The sequence below is a fragment of the Harpia harpyja genome, chromosome 10 (assembly GCF_026419915.1).
Source record: "Harpia harpyja isolate bHarHar1 chromosome 10, bHarHar1 primary haplotype, whole genome shotgun sequence".
NCBI lineage: Eukaryota > Metazoa > Chordata > Aves > Accipitriformes > Accipitridae > Harpia > Harpia harpyja.
The window spans coordinates 31,652,638-31,668,872 of record NC_068949.1 but is presented as its reverse complement, the minus strand read 5'-3'; the positions used below and the strand labels follow the sequence as shown (position 1 = coordinate 31,668,872).

At 42.6% G+C, this 16,235-nt stretch overlaps 1 protein-coding gene across 6 annotated transcripts in view; it reads left to right on the top strand.

The window, feature by feature from the left end:
* Positions 1-16,235, top strand: part of SLF2 (SMC5-SMC6 complex localization factor 2) — a 41,916-nt gene that overhangs the window by 11,998 nt on the left and 13,683 nt on the right. For all 6 annotated transcript variants that reach the window (XM_052800205.1, XM_052800203.1, XM_052800204.1 and 3 more), the window contains 6 exons: positions 118-1,268; positions 4,107-4,189; positions 5,138-5,254; positions 5,528-5,695; positions 7,517-7,619; positions 16,132-16,207. In XM_052800205.1, the coding sequence (XP_052656165.1) occupies positions 118-1,268; positions 4,107-4,189; positions 5,138-5,254; positions 5,528-5,695; positions 7,517-7,619; positions 16,132-16,207 (1,698 nt within the window). The remainder of the gene's footprint in view (positions 1-117; positions 1,269-4,106; positions 4,190-5,137; positions 5,255-5,527; positions 5,696-7,516; positions 7,620-16,131; positions 16,208-16,235) is intronic.

The following is a 16,235-nucleotide window of genomic DNA, read 5'->3' as shown; positions in this document are numbered from 1 at the left end:
GTCATAGTTGACTTAAAAATAGAAGTTAGTTTTTTAAAGGGTGAGCTGTTACGGTTTTGATTTTTTTTTTTTTAAACATGAAAACAGTGGCTTACTTTTTTCTTAAACACTTCATAGATGACCCATCACAACCAAAGCCAAAGCAGGTTTCAAAACATGAGGCATCTTCTCCAAATGCACTCAGAACATCACCTGAGATGGCCGGTGGTATGCGAAAGAGCCAGTCTGTTCCTTCATGCTGCCTTAGATCAAAGATGTCTTCTGGACGATCCAAACAAATAGACTTTCCTGGGAAAAGAAAGCATGCCGCCATGAGTGCGGATGCAGACAGTTCAATTCAATCTGAAGTATCAGGTTTGAATGACCCTGCTTTTAGTAGATCATCTGCAAAATGTAAAAATAGAAAGTCTGACTTTGTAAAAAATATCCTTTTAAAGTCTACTTGTGGGGATGTTCTGCAATTAATGGAGGCTGCTGCTCTACCTGGACGTGATTCTACTCTTCGAGAGGAATACCTCAACTCAAGCAATGAAAATGAGAAGAATAATTGCTCCTCTGTAGGTTTGTCATCTTCATATTCTGCACACAGTCCTGGTAAAAATAACCATATTTCTGTTGTGGATACCAAAGAGAATCAATTGCAGGTGGCTAACTCATGCTTTTTCTTGGAAAAGTCCCTTCCTTTTTCTCAGGAAGAAAGTACTGTGTTGCCTTCTCTCCACCACTTAACACAAACAAAAGGTGTGAAATCTCATCTCCAGAATGCTGGCTTATCTCAGGTATTTGATGCTAAGAGCGAGCAAGATGGGAAAAGACCAGAAAGATGTGCACACAATAAAGCTTACAGTATTAAATCCAGCAACAGTTTTTCAAAAACAAAAGACAAGACTCTAGAAAATGTTTCTGATTCTTGTTCAGCGGAAGGTTCTAGGAAACTTGCACTCTCAGAAGAGACTGGTAAAAGTGTTCCCCGTTCGTTGCCCTTTAAAGAAGGGTGCATGGACAGCGGCCATATGTCTTCACAACTCTCAGGAGAGTTAAAAGTTGAAAGCACCTGTACAGCTGAGTCTATGTTGAATGGAAAATCAAAAAGCAGCTTTGATAGTGAAGATGAGAGTTTGGAATGCAGTCTAGATGATGATGAAGAAGTATTCATACCACTACAAGAAATGCTCTCTTCAAGACCCAGGGCACAGGCAGGAACCCTGGAAGAATCTAGTCTTGACAGTTTTTCTCAGGACACCATGACTCCATTACTGAAGCTTCATGTAAGTGGCTAAAAAAACCCAAAAAAAGCATTGCGTTAGCTTTGTTATAATGTATTTTTAATATGATTTTTTCCTTTATTCATAATGCACAAAACCGCAGAGTTATTTGCCTGCAAGCCTGGTTACTCAGCTTAATGGTCCTATGCTGTACAGTGCAATGTAGTCAGAGAAAGAGTGTGCTTGTTACTGTGCTTGTCCTTGGAATGGCTGAAAGATGGTTTGTGCAGCCAGATTGTGTTAGCTGTATGCCTTTTGGTGGTTTTTAGGAGTTCTGGTTTTGCTTTTTCTGCTAAAGAAAAAGGCAGGATGTTACATTTAGATGATGTGTGGGGTCTAATGTTTTCATTTTCCTAATCGGGTAAGATTTTTATGAGTTGAAGTTAACTAAAGGAAATTGATCTAGATGTTGAGAGATCAGTGTGCTAGACTCCAGTTGTATATCCTTGTCACAATCTGTGATTGTCAGAAATCTGTGTACGAGTTCTTGATCTGTAAGTGATGTTTTCTTTGAGGTTGAATTTCATGGAAATTGGAAGTATTTTAGAAAGGATTTGAAAAAGCTCTATGACTACTCCTGCTCAGAAGGGATAGATGAAGTGTTTGAATACCAGTTTACAGGGTATTATGGTGATGAATTGATCTGTGTTTTTAAAAGTTAGCCTATTTTTTCAATAATAGCTTGTCAGATAAGTAGTGATTTTGAAGTTTTATTGTAAAATAATGTTTTAATTAGGAAGGTCCTGCAGTAGGACTTGGTGTGGCATACCTGACAAAGTTGGTACAGGTTGGAAACGGCTGCATTTAAATAAAAAGATTTTGTACTGAGTCTGGCTGGGTTGGAGTTAATTTTCTTCATAACAGCTGTATGGTGCTGTGTGTTTCGGACAAAAACAGTGTTAATGAGAGACCAGTCTTCTGGCTATTGCAGAGCAGTACTTGTACAGCGTCAAGGCTTCTTCCCACTCTGCCCCCACAGCAAGCAGGCCAGAGTAGACAAAAAGTTGGGAGGGGACAGAGCCTGGACAGCTGACCCCAGGAGACCAAAGTGATATATGCCATGTCACATAGTGTCATGCTCAGCCATCAAAACCAAGCAGGGGGAGTTGATCTGACATGTAGCGACTACTTGGAGTCTGCTTGTGGGAGGTACTGAGTGATTGCCTTTGCATCACTTTCTCTTTTCCCCCTTATCCCCTCTTCCTTCGCTTATTAAACTGTCTTTATCTTGACCCATGTGTTTTCTTGCTTTTGCTCTTCTTATTCACTCCCCTGCACCACTGGGAGGGGAAATGAACAAGCTGTGTGGTGCTTAGCTGCTGGCTGGGGTCAGCCCATGGCTATTTTCTACAGTAGAAAACAAACAGCAGAATACCTGTATAAATACTCTTGTCTTCATCTCCTCCCATTTTTAAATCTCTGAAATTGTTTGTTTAGTGACTGAGTTACTATCTTTGTGGGCAGATGTTGAAGAGCCATAATTATTTTATCTGTCCTCATAATTCATTATGCAAGCATGTTATAGATCAGACTCCTGTGGTTACATACGTATTCCGCAATCTTAACCAACATGTCTACGTAATTAATGGTTAAGACTGATAAACAGACGCAGCCTGGATCAAGTATTTGTGGCATGTATGTGGCCGCAACATTTGGCCTATCCTGTTTCTGCATAATTAATGGCCAAGTAAGACAAAACAGTTAAGAACTGTCCCAAAATTTCCATGACCATGGTTTTTGCATATACTAACATTCTTGTCTTGTAAGAAGGGGCATATGTGCACATTGGAATAAAGTCTTGATTCCTCAGTTGTTAAACAGTCATTTTAGACATATTAACCAGATACAAAATAAGGTAAGAGGTCTTTAGCTTTCCCACAAGATTTTCCACACAGAGACATGCTGCTTGTTACATTTGCAAGGTCTCTTTGAATACCAAAAATCAATGCTGTATTAACTGGCTTCTTTATTAGCAGGTGGACACTTCTTAAACTAACTTCTCTTACTTTTGGGTAATAGAAAATCCCTAATGAGAGGGTATGCTCTTACTGAATTGTGTTGTCCTAAAATGAAGGAGCTCGTAGGAAGAAGCTTTGTCACTAGTAAGAGGCTTGCAATTTAAGAAGGTGGTGTCAGAAGGGCACTGCTTGTCCAAAGAACCGAATTATGGTGATAAAAGATTTCAAATCTGTGTTGTCTGCTACTGGCTGAATGAAACACTGGCTACTGAAAAACTAATTTTGCTAGTGGTTAAGACATTGTGTGTTGTTTTGGTTTTTAATTCTATTTATTAGCTTCTTAATCTGGGTTTGTATTAGGATTTTGATTGGAAGCTTTGTTTTGACTGATGATTTTGGAGGTGATTTAGCAAACACTGGTGCTTTGCCCTCTGGGGACTCCTGAAAGTAACATAGAGGTACTGAATTGTTTTTGGAGTTTCTTGTCTCATGCATGAGAATGGGGATTCCCAGGGTCTTGGTGGATGGTAATAATAAAGCTGTGAGGTAAAAGGCTTCTGATGCTAATGCTCTTTGTGAGGGTTAGCTGGAGATCAGCCCCAGGGAGAGAAGCAGAGACTTGCTTTGCTGTTCCAATCCATCATGAAGCACAGTTATTTCTAAATTAATCACTGAGAGAGACTTGACCATTATATAAAATTGTCAAGGAATTGAGAAACCTAAACTGTTAATCATCTTATTTTTCAGGGTCTCCTTTGAGTTTTTATTTTCAGATAAAATATCATTAAAATTGGAAGAGATTTCTATTTTGATTATGTTTATTGTCTAATAATGAATTGATAGCTCGTGGTATTTTTTTAATTTCTCACTATTTCATTTACAGCTTTCTAAGCCTTCTGTTGTTAGCCAGGTGTCATATGTGAACAGCTTAGAACATCTTTTAAAGGAGAAAGAAGAATCTAAAAGGTTTGTTTCTTAAAGCTGCTTTGAAAAATTTGTGATTGAGTTGTGGACGCTTAGATTTACCTTGTCTCTCTGAAACTGCTGGAGTTTGGGTAGCAGCAAGCTAAACTTTGCCTGCTGATGCCACCAACATACATCTGATGGGACCTACAAGTGTGGCTTAACTGTAAAAGCTGAATGGCAGGCTCTTTACAAGCAATAAAGAGTGATTTGTGATACATCTGTCTACCCCTCAAGAGCCAGACTAAATTTACTGGTGCCTTCTTACAAGTCACTGAGCCAGCTAGCAGCTGCTGGTCAGTCATGAAATTAGTATTTATGTAGACTGACTTTTTTCAAAGGCATTTGTAGCTCAGTTTTGGTTTCTGAAGTTGTGTAAACTGTTGGTATCTGAGTAGTTAACACAGTTCAGCAAACAGAACTAATGAGTGTTCTTGCAAAAGATCTTTTGGGTAGAAAGTGTAATGTGGTATATGTACTAATGGCAAATGGTGGTGATGGGTATATGTGTGATTAACTGTTTTGATTAAAGAATCTGACCCTAGTAACTATGGGCTGACTGATTATGGAGTAGTGAATACTCCTATAACTGATACTATTTAACAAATAAAATACTAGTATGAAGTTTTAAAAAAAAAAAAAAATTTCAACCAGAAGGTTGAAACTTTTGTGCAATTACAAAAAACTATCAGAAGTTGGTTGAGTGTATTTGTCTCTGACAAACTAGTGATTGATTGTGTTGTTGGAAATTCATTAGGTTTTGGGAAACATCCACTTTTTATTTTGGAATAGCAAGATGCTTGTTTATTAGACAGATGCAATGTCTTGCCTGCTTTTGCCATACGTAATTGGCTACTGACTCCTGGGTTCACATTCAGAGCTTAAATTTTGTTGTCTTCTGTTGTAAATACTAAATGGTGATGATACGTTCTGCTGCTACTGTTATTTCAGGGTAGATGAACTAGAAAAGCGGTTACAGGAAGACATACAAGGAAGGGAAGCTGATTCTTCAGATGGAGAAGATGAGGAGAGTGCCAGTGGAGATGAAGATCTCTCAGAAGAACACAGGTCCTTCCAACTCCAAAACCAATTAAATCTAATTCTTCACTTTTCTAGTCTTTTCTTCTAATCTTTCTCTCTATTTCAGTCTGTTGTTAATATGTTTAACATGAACCATTTTTATCATCTTTCAGGGTTGGGTGGATTTTCTTCAACATTATTGTATTTTAACAATTCAGCTTTCACATAAGGCTGATGTGTACATCATCTGAAAATAACTGTCTCAACCAGCAAATAGCCTTTCCATGTTTAAATTCATAAAAGCAATTTTGAATTTTACAGGGCGTTTATAAAGAGATTTTCAGTAGTAGCTCACGCCATACCTGACTACCACCCTGGAGAAGATATATTTGATTTATCAACCTCTGGGAAAATCTTCAATCAACATAACCTAGACTTGAGGAATTTTCACTTCATCCCTCAAAATCCTATAGGAAAGCTCCTTTTTAGGTAAGAATATCCTCTTCACTCAGTTGTGTTTACTTGGACAATTTTCTTCAGTGTTAGCAGTTTTTAAGATAAAATAGTATCTTTGCTGCGAATGAGCTCTGTCTTACTAAGTAGGCAAGACTGACTCCCTTTCCCTGGAATTCTCTTTTCCAGGTTAGCTTTACAGAACAGTAAATTGTTACTTGAAGCTTCCCTTCTTTCCTCCTCTGGAATTCTTGAAAAACATCTTAAATGAGACACAAGGAAAAAAAAAAATAGGTGTTGTGGCCTCTTCCATATTTCTACTGTGTTTGGGCTATCATTGATAATCTGACCAGTTTGTGAAAGATAAATCCAGAAGTGGAATGTTATAATGAACAAAAGCTTAACTATCCCAAGACAGAAAGAGGACCTTTGTGGTGAACTTATTTGTGACCTGCTGGTGTTGCATTATGTTTGCTGAAAGACTTTTAGATGTTTTTGTCCTGAATGGGCCTGCGACTTAAGGCTCCACCTAATGAGGGTTGCAGAAAGTCACAATTTCTGACATCTGTTAGATTCAGTCACTGAGCTATCAGTGTGTCTGTGTGGATGTAAACAACTGTTCTGTAACTCATAGGGATTTGTATACTATACTTATGAGGCTGTCGGACAACAAATAGCTGGACAAATTCTTGCCTAATACCACAAGTGCAAATCTTGAAAAATTCTGGTTATTTCAGTTGGCATTTTATTCCAAACTTGCATCAGTGAAACTGAGAGAATTCATTTAATCTTAAAGTATTTTGTATCCATGTGTATGTGCTATTGTGGGTGTGAAGAGGAGGAGTCTGGCTTTTCCTCATCTCTTGAGGAAGTGATATTTGTGATATACTCCTTTGGCTTCAGGCCTCTATTAATATGTTTTGAAGATCACAAGGATATAAGCTTCAAAAGTATCTTGTAAGTCAGTGACTGGAGGAATGAGAATTAAATGAATCTTCCCTTGCAGAAGGCAATTATGATATAATTGCTTATGCATTCTGCCCAGTTGGCACAGCTAGCATGTACTGGCTGTCCAGTTGGCACATGGATGTTTTCCTAGCCACTTGCTCAGTCAGACATATAAAGGGTATATGAAGAAGTTAGGACGCAGATCTCTCAACAGAGCTACCTGTTTCAGTAGATGCTGAGAATAGAAGAGACTAAAGAAGGGTATGTGGAGAAAATGGATATCATATTCGGCTGCTTATGACATACCTGACTTTCTAAAGAAGACTAACACTAAAATAATTCAGTAATAAAAATGACATATTTTCTGTTCTTCCAACAGCTACTTTTTGCACCTCACAAATTTGCACAGTGAGATTAGACTGTTTGATTTTAGTTGCTTTAGTTTGCCTTCAGACTATATATTTAAAAGATTATTTTTAAAATTTCAAACAAAGATTTTTCTCTTTTCTTCTAAGAGTGTATGTAAAGGTCATTGGACAGTAAAAAGTCTTATTCACTGGTCTCATTGAGCATAGCAGTCCATCTGTGTAGACAGGCATGATGGTTCATTGTGCAATAGTGTAGATCAATGTTTGAAGCTATTATTCTCTAATAATACAAATGTTTCCAAATTATATAGTATGGCATTCTGGAGAAAAAGATAGTTGTAAATAACAAAGGAGGTTGAATTACTATAGTATTTCACATAGGTGAGAGCATAAGAATAACATCTGTTTTGGATGTTCAGATCTGTGTTTGCTGTTGATGGTGATCTGAGGGGTGGGGAAGTTCTTACGCTTTTGTGAAAGTGCTGGTTCAACCACTAATTGATTTTTCTCCTCTTTCCCCACCCCCATCTTTGTCTTACAGTTCTAGTGTAACACAGCAGCTTTCTTTAGCTATTAATGGTTTTCTAAGTTCTGCTTACAGTTGTGTCTTGTGTCCCGTACCAATTCTAAAGTGGCTTTTCCAGGTAAGTCTATACTATTCATGCAGTTAAACTGCAGTTATACTCTGTACATTCTTCCTGGAAGCCAGTTGTAGCAGGAATAATCAGAACAAGTTTGTGAATCTGTTGGTTAACAACTTTTACATCAAAAAATCTTTCTTTCTAAGTTCTGATTTGTTCTCCAGTCTGAACTACTTTGATTGTCACTAGGGGTAGAACACTAGGGGTAGCTTTTTCTCCACACTTTCTGAGTGACTGCAAAGCTGCACGTCCCTGTCCATCTTCATACGTATTACTGCATTTGAAAAGGGTACAGTACATGCTAGATGAGAAGAGACTTCAGGATATAATAGTGTGAGCCAAATCACAAGCAAATGTTAATCTTATTTCCTTCCACCCTTAAAGTACATGCTGCATTACGCACAAGTGCAAAATATCACCTTCTAAATCATCAGAGATACCTGCATTATCAGATAATTCTCATTTGGAAAAGGTTGATGTGCATTATGACTCAGGAAGAAGTCTGGAGCCATTCTCAAGGAAACGTGGTGTCTGTCTGTTTTGTAGATGTCTGTGTCTGTGTCTAAATCCCCAGGAATTTACCTTGTTCTGTTACTCATAAAAACACCCCTTTCTAATCTCCATTCTATTATTATTTACCACATTCTAACTGTGCCTGAAAAAACCTGGACTGCCTGTGAAATTGCAGCCTGGGTCTGTTGACTGGCTTTGTGCTTTTGCTGAAAGCAAAATGTTTTGCTCCTGCACGTCCTTCCCTCCAGCCAGTAAAAAATTGCCTTCCACCCCTTCTGTGAGCCCTGGTGTTCCTCTAATAAGGAGGAAGTGTGAGCCAATTCAGCTCACTTACAGAGCAGGAAACTGTACAGCACTTGGGGGAGAAAAAAAGAGGTTTTTTGCTGGGCTGGTGAAGTGCTTCATGAAACCTGAACTGTACTTCATAGTGGTGTTTTTGTAGTTAAAGAGTTCTAAGAAAAACTAAGGATTCATTGTTTCAATTTAGTATCCCTTATGCTCAACTTGCCCATGTGTCCTGGTTTCAGCTGGGATAGAGTTAACTGTCTTCCTAGTAGCTGGTACAGTGCTATGTTTTGAGTTCAGAGCGAAGAATGTTGATAACACTGATGTTTTCAGTTGTTGCTCAGTAGTGTTTAGACTAATGTCAAGGATTTTTCAGCTTCTCATGCCCAGCCAGTGAGAAAGCTGGAGGGGCACAAGAAGTTGGCACAGGACACAGCCAGGGCACCTGACCCAAACTGGCCAACGGTGTATTCCATACCATGTGACGTCCCATCCAGTACAGAAACGGGGAAGTGGGGGGCAGGGATTCGCCGTTCGGGGGACTGGCTGGGTGTCGGTCGGCGGGTGGTGAGCAATTGCACTGCGTATCATTTGTACATTCCAATCCTTTCATTATTGCTGTTGTCATTTTATTAGTGTTATCATTATCATTATTAGTTTCTTCTTTTCTGTTCTATTAAACCGTTCTTATCTCAACCCACGGGTTTTGCTTCTTCTCCCGATTTTCTCCCCCATCCCACTGGGTGGGGGGGGAGTGAGTGAGCGGCTGCGTGGTGTTTAGTTGCTGGCTGGGGTTAAACCACGACAGTCCTTTTTGGCGCCCAACGTGGGGCACGAAGGGTTGAGATAACGACAAACCTGACCAGAGCTTGTTAAAACAAATTTGTTATAAGCATTCATTATATCGGTCTAATAGTTGCTGGTCATTATGTTGATTTATGTGTTCTTAGAGTTGTTGCTCTGGTTTTTAAAGTTCTGTTATGTATCACCTCGCTTGCTGTATGTAGTCCCTCTTCTGCTGCTTATCATCCGTGGGAGGTGGATTAAGGTTTTCGCTTTGATGTATTGTATAACACTGGTTTATGGTATGATAAAGTCGTCGGCTGTGGGATTAATCCGGTACTTGCACCCAGCATTGTCACCTTTATACTGTGGAAGCCATCTGTGGGAAACTATTAATAATTATACCATTTACCTTTCCTCCTTGGAAAACCAGTCTATGGGTGGGATACCTTTCTTCCCCTCTCCTTTCTCCTTCAGTCCAGTTACAATGGTGTTTGAGAATTTTGAAAAATTTGAATACTCTTGGGATGTTGGGACCAGCACGGTCCTAGCCCTACTGCTAGGAATTAGCATGCTTCTGAATGTGGTTCAGCTCTCATTTAAGGTTAAACAACTATTTAAGAAAATCACCCAGAGATCTGCCCCAAGGCTGGATAATTATGAGTGGCAGGGTGTGTGGGGTAGTATGGGCAAGTACCTAGAAAAGTGGGCACCTCCAGTGTTTTGGAAATTCACCCCTGAACAAGTGCAGAATCCAGAAGAACTAGTAAAATATTTGGAAAAGGTATGCTGTCACCCCGGCAGCTCCAGAGAGATACAAATTACTGCAACGTGCTGGGGCCTGGCCCATGCCTATCGAGCCCTGTTCGACACCACTCAGTACCCTCAAGGGGAAGAGAAGGTCTCTGGACCTAACAACAAAACGATGAGCACTGTGGCTATCCAAACCTCAGCGACAGGCACTGCAGCCCCTCCAGCCTCGGCAATGAGCACGGCAGCTACCCAAACCTCGGCAACGGGCACTGAGGTCCCTCCAGCCCCAGCAACGAGCACAGCAGCTACCCAAACCTTGGCAACAGACACTGCGGTTATCCAAGACCCGGCGAGCGGTACTGCAACTGAACCAGTGGACCAACCTGCACCAGTATCAGTTGCCCCCGTACAGAAAAAGAAATATACAAAAAAATCAGTTCGCTTAGCAAAGGATGAAGGCGAACCAGGGTCATCACGGGAACAGGAGGAAGAGGCAGAACCAGAGGTAATAACCCGGTCCCTATCCTTGAGTGAGCTGCGGGATATGCGAAAAGATTTTGGCCGCCGTATAGGTGAGCATATTATCACCTGGCTCCTCCGATGCTGGGACAATGGGGCTAATAGCTTGGAATTAGAAGGTAGGGAAGCCAAGCAGCTGGGATCGCTTGCCAGGGAAGGTGGCATTGACAAGGCAATTGGAAAAGGGACACAAGCCATCAGCCTCTGGAGGCGACTCCTGTCAAGTGTGAAGGAAAGGTACCCCTTTAAGGAAGATGTTATATGTCAATCAAGCAAGTGGACAACCATGGAAAAAGGTATCCAATATCTGAGGGAATTAGCTGTGCTAGAGACAATTCATCATGATCCGGACAACCCACAATTACCCAAAGATCCAGACGAAGTCCAATGCACACGACCCATGTGGCGAAAGTTTGTACGGAGCGCACCATCGTCCTATGCCAACTCACTGGCAATAATGACCTGGAAAGACGAAGAGGCACCGACAGTGGATGAAGTGGCTCGCCAACTCCGTCAATACGAAGAGAATCTCTCCTCCTCCCTACAAGCCTGCATTTCGGCTGTGGAGAAGCTGTCCGAGGATTTCCAGCAATTCAAAGAGGAGATGTCCTGTTGCCCACCTGTAAGGACCAATGTCTCAGCTATTAGGAGTGAGCGCTCCTCTGCCCAAGAGAAAGAATATAGAAGGTACACACCGCGAGGTGCCCTGTGGTTTTACTTATGTGATCATGGAGAGGACATGAGGAAATGGGATGGAAAACCTACCTCGGTCCTAAATGCACGGGTACGTGAGCTGCGAGGAAAAAACACCACAAAAGGGGATTCTACCAGGAAAAATGCCGCTCCGGTTTCCAAACAGAGTAGAAGGGCTGATCTTATTTCTGATCCTCTTGAAGGGACTTCTGAGCCAATTTTACGAGAAGTGAATACTGGATACTCTGACCAGAATTAGAGGGGCCCTGCCTCCAGCCAGGTGGAGGAAAGGGATAACCGGGTCTATTGGACTGTGTGGATTCGATGGCCTGGCACGTTAGACCCACAGGAGTATAAGGCTCTAGTAGACACCGGCGCACAGTGTACTTTAATGCCATCAAGTTATGAAGGGGCAGAACCCATTTCTATTTCTGGTGTGACAGGGGGATCCCAAGAGTTAACTGTATTGGAAGCTGAAGTAAGCCTAACTGGGAATGAATGGCAGAAACACCCCATTGTGACTGGTCCAGAGGCTCCGTGCATCCTTGGCATAGACTATCTCAGGAGAGGGTATTTTAAGGACCCAAAGGGGTATCGATGGGCTTTTGGTATAGCTGCCTTGGAGACGGAGGGCACGGAACAGCTGTCTACCCTGCCTGGTCTCTCTCAAGACCCTTCGATTGTGGGGTTGCTGAGGGTTGAAGAACAACAAGTACCAATTGCTACCACGACGGTGCACCGGCGGCAATATCGCACCAACCGAGACTCTCTGATTCCCATCCACAAGTTGATTCGCCAACTGGAGAGCCAAGGAGTGATCAGCAAAACTCGCTCACCTTTTAATAGTCCCATATGGCCCGTGCGAAAGTCTAATGGGGAGTGGAGACTAACAGTTGACTATCGCGGCCTGAATGAAGTTACGCCACCGCTGAGTGCTGCCGTTCCAGATATGCTAGAACTTCAATACGAACTAGAGTCAAAGGCAGCCAAGTGGTATGCTACAATTGACATTGCTAATGCGTTTTTCTCAATCCCTCTGGCAGCAGAGTGTCGTCCACAATTTGCCTTTACTTGGAGGGGTGTCCAGTACACTTGGAATCGACTGCCCCAGGGGTGGAAACACAGCCCCACCATTTGCCATGGACTAATCCAGACTGCACTGGAAAAAGGTGAAGCTCCGGAACACCTGCAATACATTGATGACATCATCGTATGGGGCAACACGGCAGAAGAAGTCTTTGAGAAAGGGAAGAAAATAATCCAAATCCTTCTGAAAGCCGGTTTTGCCATAAAAGAAGGTAAGGTCAAGGGACCTGCACGGGAGATCCAGTTTTTAGGAATAAAATGGCAAGATGGGCGTCGTCAGATCCCAATGGATGTGATTAACAAAATAGCAGCTATGTCTCCACCAACTAATAAAAAGGAAACACAGGCCTTCTTAGGTGTCGTGGGGTTTTGGAGAATGCATATTCCAAATTACAGTCTGATTGTAAGCCCTCTCTATCAAGTGACCCGAAAGAAGAATGATTTTCAATGGGGCCCTGAGCAACAACAAGCCTTTGAACAAATTAAACGGGAGATTGTTCACGCAGTAGCCCTTGGACCAGTCCGGACAGGACAAGATGTTAAAAATGTGCTCTATACTGCAGCTGGGGAGAATGGCCCTACCTGGAGCCTCTGGCAGAAAGCACCTGGGGAGACCCGAGGCCGACCCCTGGGGTTTTGGAGTCGGGGATACAGAGGATCCGAGGCTCGCTATACTCCAACTGAAAAGGAGATATTGGCAGCATATGAAGGAGTTCAAGCTGCCTCAGAAGTTGTTGGTACTGAAACACAGCTCCTCTTAGCACCCCGACTGCCAGTGCTGGGCTGGATGTTCAAAGGGAGGGTCTCCTCTACACATCACGCGACTGATGCCACGTGGAGTAAGTGGATTGCACTGATCACACAACGAGCTCGCATAGGAAACCCCAGTCGCCCAGGAATTTTGGAAGTGATCACGGACTGGCCAGAAGGCAAAGATTTTGGAATGTCACCAGAGGAGGAGGTGGCACGTGCTGAAGAGGCCCCGCTGTATAATAAACTGCCAGAAAATGAGAGGCAATATGCCCTGTTCACTGACGGATCCTGTCGCATCGTGGGAAAGCATCGGAGGTGGAAAGCTGCCGTATGGAGTCCTACACGACAAGTTGCAGAAACTGCTGAAGGAGAAGGTGAATCGAGTCAGTTTGCAGAGGTGAAAGCCATCCAGCTAGCATTAGATATTGCTGAAAGAGAAAAGTGGCCAGTGCTCTATCTCTATACTGACTCATGGATGGTGGCAAATGCCCTGTGGGGCTGGCTACAGCAATGGAAGCAGAGCAACTGGCAGCGCAGAGGTAAACCCATCTGGGCTGCCGCACTGTGGCAAGATATTGCATCCCGGCTAGAGAATCTGGTTGTAAAAGTACGTCACGTAGATGCTCACATACCCAAGAGTCGGGCCACTGAAGAACATCAAAACAACCAACAGGTGGATCAGGCTGCCAAGATTGAAGTGGCTCAGGTGGACCTGGACTGGCAACATAAGGGTGAGCTATTTATGGCTCGGTGGGCCCATGATGCTTCAGGCCATCAGGGAAGAGATGCAACATATAGATGGGCTCGTGACCGAGGGGTGGACTTGACCATGGACACTATTGCACAGGTTATCCATGAATGTGAAACATGTGCTGCAATTAAGCAAGCCAAGCGGTTAAAGCCCCTGTGGTATGGAGGGCGATGGCTGAAATATAAATATGGAGAAGCCTGGCAGATTGACTATATCACACTCCCACAAACTCGCCAAGGCAAGCGCTATGTGCTCACGATGGTGGAAGCAACCACTGGATGGCTGGAAACATATTCTGTGCCCCATGCCACCGCCCGGAACACTATCCTGGGCCTAGAAAAGCAAGTCTTGTGGCGACATGGCACCCCAGAACGAATTGAGTCAGACAACGGGACTCATTTCCGAAACAACCTCATAGACACCTGGGCCAAAGAGCATGGCATTGAGTGGGTGTATCATATCCCCTATCATGCACCAGCCTCTGGGAAAATTGAGCGATACAATGGACTGTTAAAGACTACATTGAGAGCAATGGGGGGTGGAACTTTCAAACATTGGGATACACATTTAGCAAAAGCCACCTGGTTAGTCAACACCAGAGGATCTGCCAATCGGGGTGGCCCTGCCCAGTCGGAATTTTTACATACTGTAGAAGAGGATAAAGTCCCTGTAGTGCACATAAAAAATATGTTAGGGAAGACAGTCTGGGTTACTCCTGCCTCAGGCAAAGGTAAACCCATTCGTGGGATTGCTTTTGCTCAAGGGCCTGGGTGCACTTGGTGGGTGATGCGAAAAGATGGGGAAGTCCGATGTGTGCCTCAAGGGGATTTAATTTTAGGTGAGAACAGCCAGAATTAAACTGTATATTAGTTGCTATATAACCCTGCTACTGTACATTATCCTTACTATAATTATGTGCTATATCCATAGTACTATAGTAAGAATCACTTAGATCAAGCAAGAAAAGAACTGTGATAAAACTGAGCAAAGCGCAGTAGTGATGGAACCAGAACTGACTCCAGCATGCAACAATCCAACGGTGCACACCATCCTCCTGCTGCGCCAAATGTCACCTGCTTGTCACACTGCACTGAAGCCCAATTCTGCTCTACCGACTGAGAGGACTTTGCACCATCCCTCCTGCCCAGAAAGACTGGTATGACAGATGGAGCCCAGAGTCAGAAACTAAATGAACTCAATGAACATTTTATGAACATGACCCATGAACTAAAGGAATGATATCTCTGTGTGTGTATACATATATATATATATCATTGCTCATATGTCTTAAAGGGATGGAAAAGTGATGATTGATCAGGATGTAACTAAAGGTATGGGAACTGTGCATGACGTCAATGGTATAGAATAAGGGGTGGATACTGTCCTGGTTTCAGCTGGGATAGAGTTAACTGTCTTCCTAGTAGCTGGTACAGTGCTATGTTTTGAGTTCAGAGCGAAGAATGTTGATAACACTGATGTTTTCAGTTGTTGCTCAGTAGTGTTTAGACTAATGTCAAGGATTTTTCAGCTTCTCATGCCCAGCCAGTGAGAAAGCTGGAGGGGCACAAGAAGTTGGCACAGGACACAGCCAGGGCACCTGACCCAAACTGGCCAACGGTGTATTCCATACCATGTGACGTCCCATCCAGTACAGAAACGGGGAAGTGGGGGGCAGGGATTCGCCGTTCGGGGGACTGGCTGGGTGTCGGTCGGCGGGTGGTGAGCAATTGCACTGCGTATCATTTGTACATTCCAATCCTTTCATTATTGCTGTTGTCATTTTATTAGTGTTATCATTATCATTATTAGTTTCTTCTTTTCTGTTCTATTAAACCGTTCTTATCTCAACCCACGGGTTTTGCTTCTTCTCCCGATTTTCTCCCCCATCCCACTGGGTGGGGGGGAGTGAGTGAGCGGCTGCGTGGTGTTTAGTTGCTGGCTGGGGTTAAACCACGACACCATGACTGGGCAAGGTTGTAGTTAACTCTGTTGCCCCTGCTCCCCATCAAGGAGTCCAATTTGATAACAGATGCAAATGGGTTCCAAAGGGTTACATGATACTTACCATTCTCTTAACCCTCAGTACCTTTGTATGAACCAACAGATTAAACATGGGTTTACAGTGTTCTGATATTGCAAATAATTAATTTTAAAGTATTCATAGCACCTGTGCACTGCTTGAAATAATCAATATTCACAATATTCTTGGTGTTCTCCTTTGGTGTATCTTGCTTACAGAGGCTTTGGGGTTGGATTTTTTTCTGTTACTGTTTCTTATTTTATTTTACCAAGGAGTTGGCTTATTCTTTTTTAATTAAAAGAAAACTGATGCCATCATGCAACTTGGTGTTTGACATGTAGCTTCTTTTCTCTCCACAGATGATGTCTGTTCATCCTGACTATTTTGTTTCCACCCAGATTTTAGACAGATTGATGGAGATAACACTAAAAAATGGTGAGTATTTGAAGGATGGAAAACTGAC